This window comes from Chiloscyllium plagiosum, unplaced genomic scaffold, assembly GCF_037043375.1.
Source record: "Chiloscyllium plagiosum isolate Xiang-an unplaced genomic scaffold, Cpla_swu_hap1 HiC_scaffold_3, whole genome shotgun sequence".
NCBI classification, from domain to species: domain Eukaryota; kingdom Metazoa; phylum Chordata; class Chondrichthyes; order Orectolobiformes; family Hemiscylliidae; genus Chiloscyllium; species Chiloscyllium plagiosum.
In genome coordinates, this window is record NW_028270141.1 from 30,996,773 (window position 1) to 31,010,637 (window position 13,865).

Sequence of the window (13,865 nt, forward strand, 5' to 3'; positions counted from 1 at the left end):
GGTGTGGGGGGGGGGGGGGGGGGGGGGTGAACTCTGGCTGAAGTGTCCTATTCTGTCCTCACCTTGGATTGGGAATGGGATGGATAATGCTAAGGATACAGATGTATTTTCTTGGTGGGGGCCAATGTCAGTCACCAAGAGTGGCTAAGCAGTACTAACTAAGCTGAATGAATCTGGAAGGACATATCAGCCAGGCCTGTGGTGAGAAAACCAAAATGAGGGGAAATGTGCTTGATCCCATCTTCTCTGATATACCTATTATAGATGTATCGGTTTGTGACAGTACTGGCACAAATAACCATCCCATCCCTCTTGTGCCAATCAAGCAGCAGACATGTGACAGATTAAATTTAATGTAGAGAGGTATGAAGCAGTACGTTTTGGTAACAAGAACAAAAGGGAGCTAACAAAATTCTAAGGGGCACAGGAACAAAAGGAGCTGGGATCCATGTGCACAAATCATACAAACATACAAATTTGGAGCAAAAGGCGGCCATTTGGCCACTTTGCCATTCAATAAGATCATAGCTGATCAGATTATTTCACAATCTTGCTTTACCTCAATAACCTTTCATCGTTTTGCTTATGAAGAATTTATCTACTTCAGTATTCAAAATATTCAAATTGCTGGGTTTTTAAGGGAGAGTGAGTTCAAAAGATCTATGACTGTCTGTGGAGAAAAAAAATCTCCTTGCCTGAGTCAAATAAGTAACCCCTCATGTTTTCTAGATTCTCCCATAGAAACAACCTTTCCATATGCATCCTGTCATAACCCTTTAGGATCTCATGTGTCTCAATCAATTTGCTCCTTACTCTTCTAAACTCCAGTAGATACAAGCCTCATTTGTTCGACCTTTCTTTACAAGACATTAATCAAGTTGTTGAAGGTGGCAGGGCACATTAAGAAAGTGATTAAGAAAAAAGAACATATGGAATAAGGAGCTTCATAATTAGAGGAATAGAGTACAAAGATATAAACTTATAACAAACCTTTATAAAATGCTGGCTCCGCCTCAGCTAGAATATGACCAGTTGTGGGCAACACTCTTCAGGAAGGATGTGAAGATTTTAGAGAAGGTGTAGAAAGATTAATGAGAATGGTCTAAGAGGTAAGGGACATCACTTATGCAAAAGAGTTGGAGAAGCTGTTTTTCCCTTTCGAGAAGGGAAGAGTGAGAGATGTGATAGCGTATTTAAAATCACAGAGTCAACACAACAAACAATCCAGTGACAAAAAGCCAAAGAACCAGTTATTGTGGAACCATACCTGATGTGGAATGTACTTCCTTAAGGTGTGAATCAGCAGACTATATCGCTGCTTTGGAAAGGGAATTTGTTATAAGAACATGGTCATTAAGTTTGTTATGTTTTATAGTGGCTGTATAATTGAAAGTAAAGTTATAAAAGGGATCACGTGATCTGCTCCAAATCCTGCCTGAAAGAAAGCCTGGGCTGGCTTGGTTGCTGTGAGGTCAGTGGGACTCAGGTTGATTTGCTGTAGTCAAAGTGAAGATACACTAACATCTGCAAACAATGGCAAGAGCAGATGTGTAGAATGTGGATAGATTTTAATCTCCAAGATGTGGACACAAAGATAGAGAGGGGAGATGACAGCGGCTGTGGCCAGCAAAGAGAGAAAGCTCTGTGTTCTCTATAAGCTACTGGAGTGGAATGTTGCAGGACTGACAATTTCTCAAAGAAACACATCTGATAGATGAAAGTTCTGGAAGTGTTATCCTGCTGTGACCAGGAGGAAATATTCACCAGATTTTCTGACTGTTGTTAGTTGTTCGGAAACATCACTGGAAACTGAAAGAAGCACCTTTTGGCAGTCAAGCAATATTATCATGGCTCTGTGAAACACAAAACAGGGAGAGGAGAAAACCAGATGGAAGCTGGGAGTAATGTATGATTTGTCCGTGTGGAAACTATTATTCAGCTGAAAAGAACTTTAGGACTGCTTCCTGAAGAATGAAGCGTTTCCTTAAAGCACAACATAATTATAGCCCCAGCCAGAGATTTTCAGTTGTATTAAAAGATAAACAGAAATGTCATTTATATAATTTTGAGTATAAATTAAAAAAAACTTCAGTCAATTTTGCTTTGGTTTACTTGTCACAGTAAAATTCTTAAAACTTGAAATCTTGTGGGGTGATCTTTTTGGTTTTCCAGTTTTTGCAAATTTGATTTCAATTTAGTCTCTACGAGGATCATAAATTAAATAAACACCCAAATAACACAAACACTCAGCTATGGGAAATGGGATGTGGAGCAAGGTGGTGGAAACTAGTTCTACTGCTGTACCAGAGTGCAAACATGGTCACAATGGGCTGAATGGCCTGCCTCCATGCGGTTACCATTTATCAACCTTCAGTGTCACTGGGTCAAATTCTTGGGGTTTCCTCTCTAATAGCACTCTGGTTGTATCTACACCATTTTAAGAAAGCAATTCATCTCCACACTTCTCAGGGGCAACTTGAGATGGACAATAATAACAACTTCATAAGAAATGTTGAAATCCCATCCATGAATATAAAACATCTGCCATTTTCAGATGCCAAAACATTTTATTGTATTATTTTTACAGTAACAGTTGTTCAAAACAGCTTTTAAAATAAAAAAAATCTGAATATGCCAAGAGAAACACTCAACAACTAGAAAAAATTATCATGCTTAATGAAAATAGCATTCAACCATTTTAAGTATCATTTTTCCCTCTTGGATAAATACTTCATCTAATTTTTCCAGGTTTTGAATCAAACATCTAGACTTGAGCTTCAGCTTTTGGAAAATTCTCTCTCTACCAATAAATTGGAAAAACAAATAATGATCCAAACTAACGAAATTACTAAACTACATGAAAAGAATGGGTAAGTGTCCTTCAGTTAACAGTACGTCTAACAATTACTGTATTAAAACTTAACATTTATTCTTTGTCTGTTAACTGCTAGTGTTCCCAAGAAATTGTCTGTTTTGACAGTGCCTGAAACTAAATTCAAGAGTATTTAGTCACACGACGTTGCTATTACTGGACTAGTAGTCAGAGACCAAGCCTTTTGTTCTGGGTCATGGTTTCAAATCACACCAATCAATTAAATCAACGAAAAACTGAGAGTTGCTTCCTGTAAAAATCTATTTGGTTCACTGATGTCTTTTATGAAAGGAAATCTGTCATCCTTATCTCGTCTGGCTACATGTGATTCGATCCATACCAGAGGTTGATTTCTAACTACCCTCAAAGTCAATTCAAGAAATAGGTAACAAATGCTGACCTTGCCAGCAAAGCCCACATTCCATGAAAGAATATCTAAAAATGATGTCCCTGCATTTTAAAATCTATATGTTATGCATGCAGATCCTTCCCACATCTTTAGCCATTATGAATCACTTTGCTCAGATTTATAATGGAACCTGCAGATAAAAGTATAACATTAAATACATTTTCCTACTATTGAGAACATTATAGATTTACTTGCAGAGGGTAAGTGTAATTACAAGGTAAATTTATGTCATCAGCATCTAATAGGAATATGGAGAATACAAAATTCCTTCATAATACACAACACACAGAACCTTATCAGGAAATAAACAATGTGCCATATATTAAAATGTGTGGCAGCATTGGGCAAGATGTTCAGTGAGGCTAATTTTGACGTTGAGATCATCTCACTGCATCTTTTTTACTTTTCTCAAGTGATCTGCTATGCTTCTCGCCCGGAAGTGGCTAGTGCCTCATTGATGCTCTTTACTGCTTGTTAAATGCCTTGCTAATGATCTTACCAAACTCATCATGCAAACTAGTCATTGGGAAAATTAAAAATAAAGGACACCAGAGCAGGCTTCTGGTGGATTAAACTCGCAACCAATTAGAGCAAACAGCATAATGGACATAGGCACAAACATCTTGGACATGTTCTATGGGTTCTGTCCATACACATTTCACATTGGTATCCGACACATGCCAACCTCTTAAAAATTCCCATGGCATATCTCCAATCCAATTAAAGTATGCTTCTGCACTTTAATGCTGTACCTCATTGTAATGCTGCAGCAATTACATTGTGTTCTCAGGGGCCTACACCAGACTGTATCTCCAGGCTCACTCACTCTGAGCCTACCATGATGTTCACCGCATCCCTGCGTTGCCTTTTTGCTCACTGTCCCTCAGCCAGAGATAGCAGGTTATATCATTTGCTGTCTTGTTATTACATTTAGTGCAGGCACATTTCTAGAAATCTTGTCCCAGTTATCAGCAGGTCTTGGTCCAGTCAAAGAGGATAACCTTTGTTCAGGGCTTCCGAGCAATGCAATTAGATAGCAGATTCTGATACCAGTCCAGGCTCTGCTGAGGTGGTCATAGTCTGGGTCCTCCTGTCATAAGGGGTAAGGAGTAAATGACAGATTGTATGTGACCAATCTTGACACTTCCTGTTGTACTGTGGGCTATTTTGCTGCTGGAATGTATGAAGGCACAGTTCTCACGGAAGATGAATGGCGGTGGGACATTAATTGGTTGAATTGAATATTTTTGTGATCACCTTAGATACTGATAAATTTAAACAAAGGAATTGAGGACTTGGTGATCCAACTTCAAGGAACTGAACAAGATAATTTCAAGTTTTAACACTTTTACTATAACAGATAAAATTCAAGCTGCCATTTAATACCCAGTAGGAAAACTAAACTACAGAAAAGATAACCCTTATAAACTCTTTACACAACCAATAATCCAAACCCCACACATATTTGTATTTATATGTAAAAGCTTTATAATCTGCTCTCCACAGGGTTACATTCATTGGGTTCACATCTTTTCACTTCATTGAGTGATGATATTCTGTGACTGTCAAAAGCTATTTCCTTCAATTTTCTGAAAAATTCTGAACAGACTACCAGCAGTAAGGCTCATTGTGGCAATTTGTCCTCATGGCCTGAAGGACAAATCTTGAGTCTTTCGAGGGTCATGGAATATGTCTCTTTGACAAGAGACTACCTTTCCTTCCACATTCTATCTGGTGGCTTGCAGAGGATTTGCAGCCTATGCTGCTCTGCTGCAGCAGCAGTCTTTCATATTCAAACTCTCTCTCTTCCTCTCTGCCTAAAAACTCAGACTGAAAATCTGATTACAACCAACTGTGCTGCTCATCCCTTTTTTCAGGTTCTAAAGCATACATACATTTCAAAATCTTCTGAATTGAGTTCTCCTGTCCCATGATAACACAATTGCACAGTCTTGCTGTGGGGCAAAACTCATAAAAGATCACATGACATGAATGACATGGTGGCTCAGTGGTTAGCACTGCTGCATCACAGCATCAGGGACTCAGGCTTGATTCCAACCTTGGGTGACCGTCTGTGTGGAGTGTGCATATTCTCCCAGTGCCTGAATGGATTGCCTCCCACAGTCCAAAGATGTGCAGGTTAAGTCTATTGGCCAAGCTAAATTGTCCCATAGTGTTCAGGGTTGTGCAGGTTAGGTGGATTAGCCATGTTAAATGTGGAGTTACAGGGAATGGGGTGAGGGAGCTGGGTCTGCGTGGGATGCTCTGGAGGGTCACTGAACCTGAAACATTAACTCTGATTTCTCTCCATAGATGCTGCCAGACCTGCTGAGTTTTGCCAGCAATTTTGATTTTTGTGTTTGATTTTGATTTCCAGCATCCACAGTTCTTTGTGCGGACTTGATTGGCTGAATGGCTTCTTTTCACATTTTAGAGATTCTCTGATTGTCTGACAACCTTCATTCCTCCAGTTTTCCTTGATTAAAGAGACAGTCCCAAAATATAATCAATACAGCTTAACATTCATCACAATTTGTCTTGCTTTTCATGGACATGCTGTTACTTGGTCATTTTGAACATTGTCCAATAGATGCCAGTATTGTGTCCGTAATGAACCATTTACTGAAGAGCACAGTTATTTTTGGTGCACATGCATGTACACATAAATACAACAATCATCATGGCCATTAGCTTTGCTATATCCAGCCACTTCAGCCATTTCTTCATCTCACATGGAGGGAATCTGAAGACTCGGGAAAGCTTAGCAGAGTGGTTGATCCATCTCAACCTTCAGTATTTTTGGCTGGAGACAGTTACAAAGGCTTCAGCCTACTCTTCTGCATGAACGTGCTGGGCTCCTCCATTGCTAGGGTTGGAGGTTTCTCCTCAATTATTTGTTAGATTGTCCACACTACTATTTCATAACAGGGCGGCAGAGCTTTGATCTGATCCATTGGAATTCCTTAGCTCTGTCTAAAGGAAATCTGATCAAAGAACGTGATGCAGTAAGAAGAATTTTTTCAGGAGTTGGTTACTGAATCAGAATTGCTTTTCCTTGGTTGTTTTATTATCAGTTGTGCATTGTTGAATCAATTTGCCATTAGATTAGACTGGGTTTGTCTAAACTTTCTGGGCTGTATTTGAACCAAACTCTAAATGGGTGAAGCCCCACTGAACTCATTACCATAAGTGTTTAGTCCTTTATGTCGCTATAGTTATGTCCTCTTAATTACAAACCGTTTCTTAAAACTCTATTAATTCAAACATTGTTTGCTTGAAATTTCTCCGGCAAAAGATTAAGCTTTTGGAAACAGCGGATACTAATTATTGCAAATGTTTTATAATTTAGTCATTCTCTGCTTGGACAACCAATTATTGAATAGTGTAAAACTCTAAGAAAGGGTTGGTTTTTGCATTAATATTTTGTCTGTCACAGATGGCTAGTTGATTTACTTCCTAAGATGTGTTACAAGCTTAAACTTGAGTCCAAGGGTCAGTTAGATTTAACAGCTTGGAAAAGTAGAAATGAGGGAACAGCAGTGTATCATGTGTCCAGTGTTGTCGCTTATAAAAGTTGACTTAAGCTCACATTACAATTTTTTGCATTCCATTTCTTGTACTGCAATCAACTGGGCTATGGATTCAATAAACAATTTGTAGAACATAACAGGAATAAAATAAGCTAATTCTCCATAGAATAGAATGTTTTGCTCCAGAATTCGCTTTGGAGTCTCTCAGTACGACTGTAAACTTCAAGTGAAGTGTCAAGACAAGAATTGACAGTAACGATACCAAAAACCATTTTCTGTTTCAATAATCATGGCAGAATTAAATTGATCAGATAATGAACCATCCTTAAATGTTTTGTCACTATTTTCCAAAGGTTCTTCAGGTATTTAGAAATATAGCTTTTAACATCATACTTCCTCAATAATTCAGAGATTGTAAATTGATATAAAAATAGACACATATAACTATGTTGGCAGAGAAAACTTCAGTTTGCAGTACATCATGTCCTTTGCTTACATATTTGTTGCAATTATCCTTGATGGACAAGTTATAGGACATTGCATGGTGATTTTACTGCTTTTCACTTTTTGCCAAAATGTCAAATTAAACTTTTTAAAAACTTTCCTATTGAAAAGCATGTCTCAGTAGTAAATATAGCTTTTCCTTTGTAAATCAGACCTGAATTTAAATACACAACTATTTTCAGAAAAATCCATGTTAAATCTACTTTGTTAATTTTCTTTCATAACACGTGGAAAGGTGAGCAATTATTGCCCAGCTCCAATTATACTTGGTGTGTTTAATCATTTGAGAGGTTAGTTAAGAGTCAACCGCAATATTGTATAGTCGATGTTGTAGAGTCATATGTAGGCTAGACCAGGTAATTATGGGAGATTTCCTATATAAAACAACAATAATTAACTAGATGGGTTTTCATGACAATTGAGCTTTGTTGTCAGGGGGCTATCATCAGTGAAAGTCACTTTACAGAATGTGCTCTCTTGGAACTTTTAGGATAGGTCACAAATATGAAACATTAACTCAGTTTTTATCTCTTTACATTAAAAGTGACATGTCCAGCATTTTATGTTTTTATTTCAGATTTTCAGCATCCACACTGTTTTGCCTTTGAAGGTAATAAGGGTACATGCTGTGCTGTGATACACTTCTCAACTGTAAGATAATAAATTTCCTATCTACTGTGGTCACCCTAGTCACAACTGCATGCAAAAGCTGCATTAACATAACTTTGTTTCATTTTTGTTAGTTTACTGGAACAAAAAGTCTTAGAAATGGAAGAAAAACATGCAGCTGAACTTGAAACACTGAAACAAGAAAAACAGCAGCTCCAAGAATTAGTAACACGACAGAATTCCATAATCGAGGAACTGGAAAAGCAGTTGGTTACAGCAACATTGAACAACACAGTCATTCAGAAACAGCAGCTTAACTTGATGGAAACTGTTCACAATCTGATTAACCTCGTATCCCCTGATGGTTGTGAGTATTTGTCCATTATTTTCAACTCTCTTGACTCAGCGACAGGGTGATTCTTTAAAAGTCAAGTTATACAAAATATTTGCAATGGTCTGCTTAAGCACAAACGTAAATTTTAACTTGTTCTTAGGAACAAACCATTAATGTTTATTGAAGACAGACTACAAGTACCCTGTTGAAGAACATCTTCAATTGCTTAAATCCAAGAAAAGTTCAGAACAACAAATGCTTTGCTGCTAATGAAAACCCCATGAGCCAACAAAAAAAATGGCAAGACATTATTTTAAAAACAATGCTGTGGTTTAATTTGATATCTCTTGTCATGGACCATTTTAAGAAAATGTTTACATAAATCTGCAGATTGACAGTCCTTGGCAAAACTGAACCAATCTTGAACTCAATCAAGTTTCTGTCTACTGTTTATTTGCTTGCTGTCTACTGTTCTATTACAATATGTTATTCCAAATACTTATCACAAAAATAAAACAGGGACTTCAATAAATAGAAGCTGAAGACAGAAGGTACAAGACGAGGAGCGCTAACTTTTAAAATGAATCTCATTTGTACTAGTTAGTAAAATCTGGCTGCTGTCATTTAAATTACTGTCCGTGTGCATTCCCCAGAGATGAAACAGTGTAAACTTTTACAATGAAGCTTTCAGTTGCAAGTTGTTATGAAAGCAATAAACTGTAACTCGTAGATTTTCAAGGCAAGGTATTTCCTGTATTCCTTACTAAGAGGGTGAGTGGATGGGTAAAAATGACAGGCATTGTTTGAAATTCCTTTTGACATTACACAAAAATTACAATACTACCAGGACTCATGAATTCAGCCCTGTAGTTGATAGTCATGTATTATCTTTTTTCTATTATAGCTATAAACTGTACCATAAAAGAAAATCTCCCAATGCGTTTCTAACTCTAATAACTAAACCTGTGCAATATTTATTTTTTTGACCAGTGTAAAACAATATTCCCACTTTGGTTACTATGTACTTTAATTCCTTAAGAGGACTTCATTTACTTGACTCCCAGTTTTGTTTGGAAATACTGTACCAATGAACCCAGTTGCAGCCACAACTCTCAAATCCCAATAATTAAAGCTGCTCAATTGGTGCAAATTCTTTGAATGAGTCAATGGGAATAAGCAAAGACTATTGGTTAAAATAATTATTGTTGATAAGTTAGATTGTCACTTGTTTCATATTACAGCCAAAAGCCCATTTGTAATCAAAGAGGAACAAATCCACTTTAAAGATTGTGCTGATGCTTACAAATCAGGACTTCGAGCAAATGGGATCTATACACTTTTTGTATCAAACACCACTCAACCAAAACAGGTAAGTGTTGACAGTGAGAACTTATTAATTACAGCTCTGAGTACAAACACTATGAAATGTAACCTCATATTACATTTTCATAGGATTTATTAGAAAATAGGAGCAACATTAATGTTATCACTATAGTTTTAAGCAACTTCCTTTGCAACAAATCAAGAAATAACCTTAACCCAAGAAATAATTTCATTTGATTTGGTAATTATAATGTTAATTGAGACAACGTGAGAACCAATATTTACTGATGAGCAATATCTTGGCCTGTAGTCTGAAGCCTGGTCTTCCTTAAAATCTTAGCAAGCTTTTGTAACTCCCTAGATTATCTTCTTCCTTTTCCTGGTGTCAAGTTTAAGGTGATTTTGTCTTAAGGGTTTGATACAGGTACAAATTGATGACAAATAAATTGTGTCTATTACCAACCCATAAATAAAGTTATGGAAAAAGCTAACTTGCTTTGTAACTCCAATTTTTATGTACCTCATTGATTTTAACATGTGATGTTATTTGCTGGTTCAGTCAGACAAGTTTTAAAAAAAATATAACACTGATATTACATGATGAATGGTAATGTCTCAAATTATTTACTAGATGAGAAAGTTCAGTGATGTGGAAACATTAGAAAAAAGGGAGTAGTCTCCTTAGATGAGATAAGATTCGGGGAGGCCGAGTAAAGGCATTCAAAAGTATGAGAAGATTGTTTACTGTAAATAGGGAGAAACTGACTGGCAGGTTAGTAAATAGAGGATGCAAATTTAAGATAATTGGCAAAATTATCAGACAGCGAATTGTGATCAGGAATGTACCACATGCATTTGAAATGGTGGTAGAAACAGATGTAGTAATAGCAATCAAAAGGAAAGTGGAGGTATGCATGAGAAGGAAAAAATGCAGGGCAATATAGTTGGGATGGGGGGGTGGTTAAGGTGGTGAGATGGAGTGATGAAACTAATTCTCTTATATTTTTGGAGAGCCATAATGGGCTGAATGACCCCCTGCACTGTAATGAGTCCCCCCGATACTGCTTTTAATTAAATTAAGAGTATTATACAATATAACATTCTGTTGCCAGTTTGGATTTGTACACCTTAGGCTATCAACTTCATCCCAAGAAAATCAACCATCATTTGACAAGAAACTATTCAGATTTGGAAGCTATTGTGAAATTCAAATTTAAAATGATTCTCATGTGTCATTGCTTAGAGTCAAAGAATGTTTAAAACTGAATATTTTAAGAAAAAAAATAACCTTTTTTCTAATCAACCTGATCAGAGATTTTATTGCATACTTCTGGAGCAGGTGGGAGTTGAACCGGGTCTCTTGGTTCAGGGTAAGGCACAACCACTCTACTGCAAGGTGGCCCTCTGAATTATTCTGTTAACTTTCAGATAGAAACCACCTTAAAGCTGCAAATATAACTTTCATTAAGGAGATGATTAACTAATTATAGAGTCACAGAGGTGTACAGCTTGGAAACAGACCCTTTGGTCCAACCCATCCATGCTGACCACATATCCCAATCCAATCTAGCCTCACCTCCCAGCACCCGGCTCATATTCCTCCAAACCCTTCCTATTCATATACCCAGGATGACTCTAACACTTTCTGCTGCTGAAGTGTATATTCCGTATGATGACCTGCATTGGTTTACACTTGTTTTCAGGAGAGACAGAGTTTCATTGCGCAGTAATTAATAGATGAATGTGTTTTTGTAGTTATACTAACTCGCAGAGCTACCATACCATAGGTCATGATACCAGGCATTATAAGGATTCTAAGTCCAAGTCGATTCTGTTAAAATGATTAACATTTTTGTAAATAATTTAGCATACTTGCCTTCATTGCTCAGACCATTGAGTATTGGAGTTGGGACATTATGTAGAGATTGTATAGAATTTTGGTGAGGCTACTTCTGGAGTAAACTGGAGTTCTGGTCTTCCTGCTATAGGAAAGATATTACTAAACTGGAGAGGGCTCAAAAGAGATTTACAAGGAAACTGCCAGGATTGGAGAGTGAGAGTTATAAGGAGAAGAAGTTAGATAGGCTGGGACTTTTTTCCACTGAAGCGTAGGAGGTTGGTGGATGACCTTATAGAGGTTTATAAAATTTTGAGGGGCATAATAAGTTGAACAACAAATGTCTTTTACGTAGTTTAGGGGAGTTCAAAACAAAAGGGCATATTTTAAAGGTGAGAAGAGAAAGATTTAAAAGTGACAACTTTTCACACAGAGCATAGTTTGGGTGTAGAATGAACTGCCAGAAGAAGTGGTACAGTTACAACATTTAAAAGACATTTGGACAGGTACATGAATAGGAAAGGTTTAGAGAGATATGGGGCAAACGCAGGCAAGTGGGACTAGTTTAGTTTGGGAAACTTGAATTGGACTGAAGGGTCTGTTTCTGTGCTGTATGCTTCTGTAACTGATCACTATTGCTGACTGTACTCTACTGATGGTTTGCTTTTTGACCTAAATTGTTCCTGCCTTTCCTCTGACTTGCTGGTTGCTTACTGGGTTATTCCTAGCTATTTAGTTGGGAATCGCTATTGTTTCAAGAATGTGATACTTAAGTCAATCTGACACACTTCCAAAACAAAAATCTGGAATACTGAGGTGTGACAACAACAGAAATAATATTTTCTTTCATCAACAAATACAAATAGTTTTGGGGCAATGCAGCTGACCTAGAAGGACAGACATCTGGACATATTATGAAGACCAGATTAAACTACTTTCTAAGAGAATAGATGGAACAACTGGATCATCTCTAGTTTCTCCCCATGTGAAATGTTTGGAAGCAGATGAAAAAGGCTTGACAAAAACCAATCTGGAACTGGATTGAAGAGGTGAATAGTTTTGTTTTCAAATGAGCATCAAATGTTGAGTTAAAATGGCCAAGACATGAAGTAACCACAAATATCTTTCAAGTGATTGAGAATGCTGAGAATGAACACAGAACAGCAGCACTCCAGATCAATTCTACATACAAATAAAAGTGTTTTTTAGTTTCTAAAAACTCTATAGAGGTCACATGAAAGGCCCTGAACTACAAGATAAATCTGTGAATGAGATGCCAATGAGTTGAATTTACATTTAAGGGCCAGTCAAAATTGTGTTCAAGTGTAGGCAAGTCAACAAGTTTTCAGTATTAAAATGATTCTAAATTGAGCAGAAATCAGCTATAATAAGTAATACTTTTGAAGGCAATAGAATAGCGCTTCTTTCTCTGGGACATTTCAACTCTAAGTGAGAGTAAAGTAAACCTCTGACCTTCCACAATGATGTTTTGTGCAGGGTGTTGTACACCGAATAAATCATTTTTTGACTGCCTGATATGGCAATTAATAGCCTATTCAAAGTTGATTTGAGAAAGCTGTTGGAAGCTTGGATGCCCGAGGGCCTGCATACCTTCACTGTGGCAGAATAAGGAGCCCTATCACAGTTGGGAAGTAGTGAGCACAACAGTCTTTGATTAAAAATTATGTAGCCTGCAATCACAAATAAACCATCTAATTGTGAGTCAATGGAAATGACAGTTCGGAGGAAACTAAGTCTCAAAGGGACAGGGTTGTGCAATGGAACAATCAACTGACCGCGATTCTGTGAGGACTACGTTAAATTGTTTTGATTACATAGATGTGAAAGAAGCTTTGATCCTTGAGTGATGCCCTGAAGTAGAGTGACATATGGGTCACTGTTGGGGACATATTTTGCGGCTTATTTTATTTCAGTACTTTATGCTTCTGCTCATTCAACAGGTAATTAACATGATTATTAACTAAACTGTGCATATCATTTATTGTTTCAACATATTAGTATACAATGTACTGCAAAGAGTAGAACATTATGTAGAATGGTAGTTTAGAGAAGAAAGATAAACCTAATTCTAACTACGAGGAGTATGGCTATTACAGCTTTAATGGCACAAAGACAAGTGGAACAAAACTAATGCTAATTGCAATTAAAATTAATATCATGATGCTAGGACCCACTGCTGTGGCAGAATGAAAAATCAGTTTGGAAAATAAACCATAAAATAATTGCGTCCGAACTATGTAATGTAATGATATTGTTTGATTGAGAAATAAAGAGAAAGTAAAGCCTTTGTTGAGTGCATACAAACAAATCAATGGGACACCATTCATACAAATCAACTAGAAACCAATTCTTTGGACTCCAATGGCAACAGAGAAAATCCAGTGAGATGCAGTAATATGCTTTGCTGAACTGAAGAAACCCTGCGA

At 37.1% G+C, this 13,865-nt stretch overlaps 2 protein-coding genes across 3 annotated transcripts in view; one reads left to right on the forward strand and one right to left on the reverse strand.

Moving 5' to 3' along the window:
* The window catches only part of mcph1 (microcephalin 1), a 330,444-nt gene that overhangs the window by 120,969 nt on the left and 195,610 nt on the right, over positions 1 to 13,865 (reverse strand). The window lies entirely within an intron of this gene.
* Positions 1 to 13,865, forward strand: part of LOC122541993 (angiopoietin-2-like) — an 89,072-nt gene that overhangs the window by 38,055 nt on the left and 37,152 nt on the right. Inside the window, exons 3-5 of the mRNA XM_043679289.2 lie at positions 2,749 to 2,870; positions 8,059 to 8,291; positions 9,500 to 9,627. Coding sequence (XP_043535224.1) covers positions 2,749 to 2,870; positions 8,059 to 8,291; positions 9,500 to 9,627 — 483 coding nt within the window. The remainder of the gene's footprint in view (positions 1 to 2,748; positions 2,871 to 8,058; positions 8,292 to 9,499; positions 9,628 to 13,865) is intronic.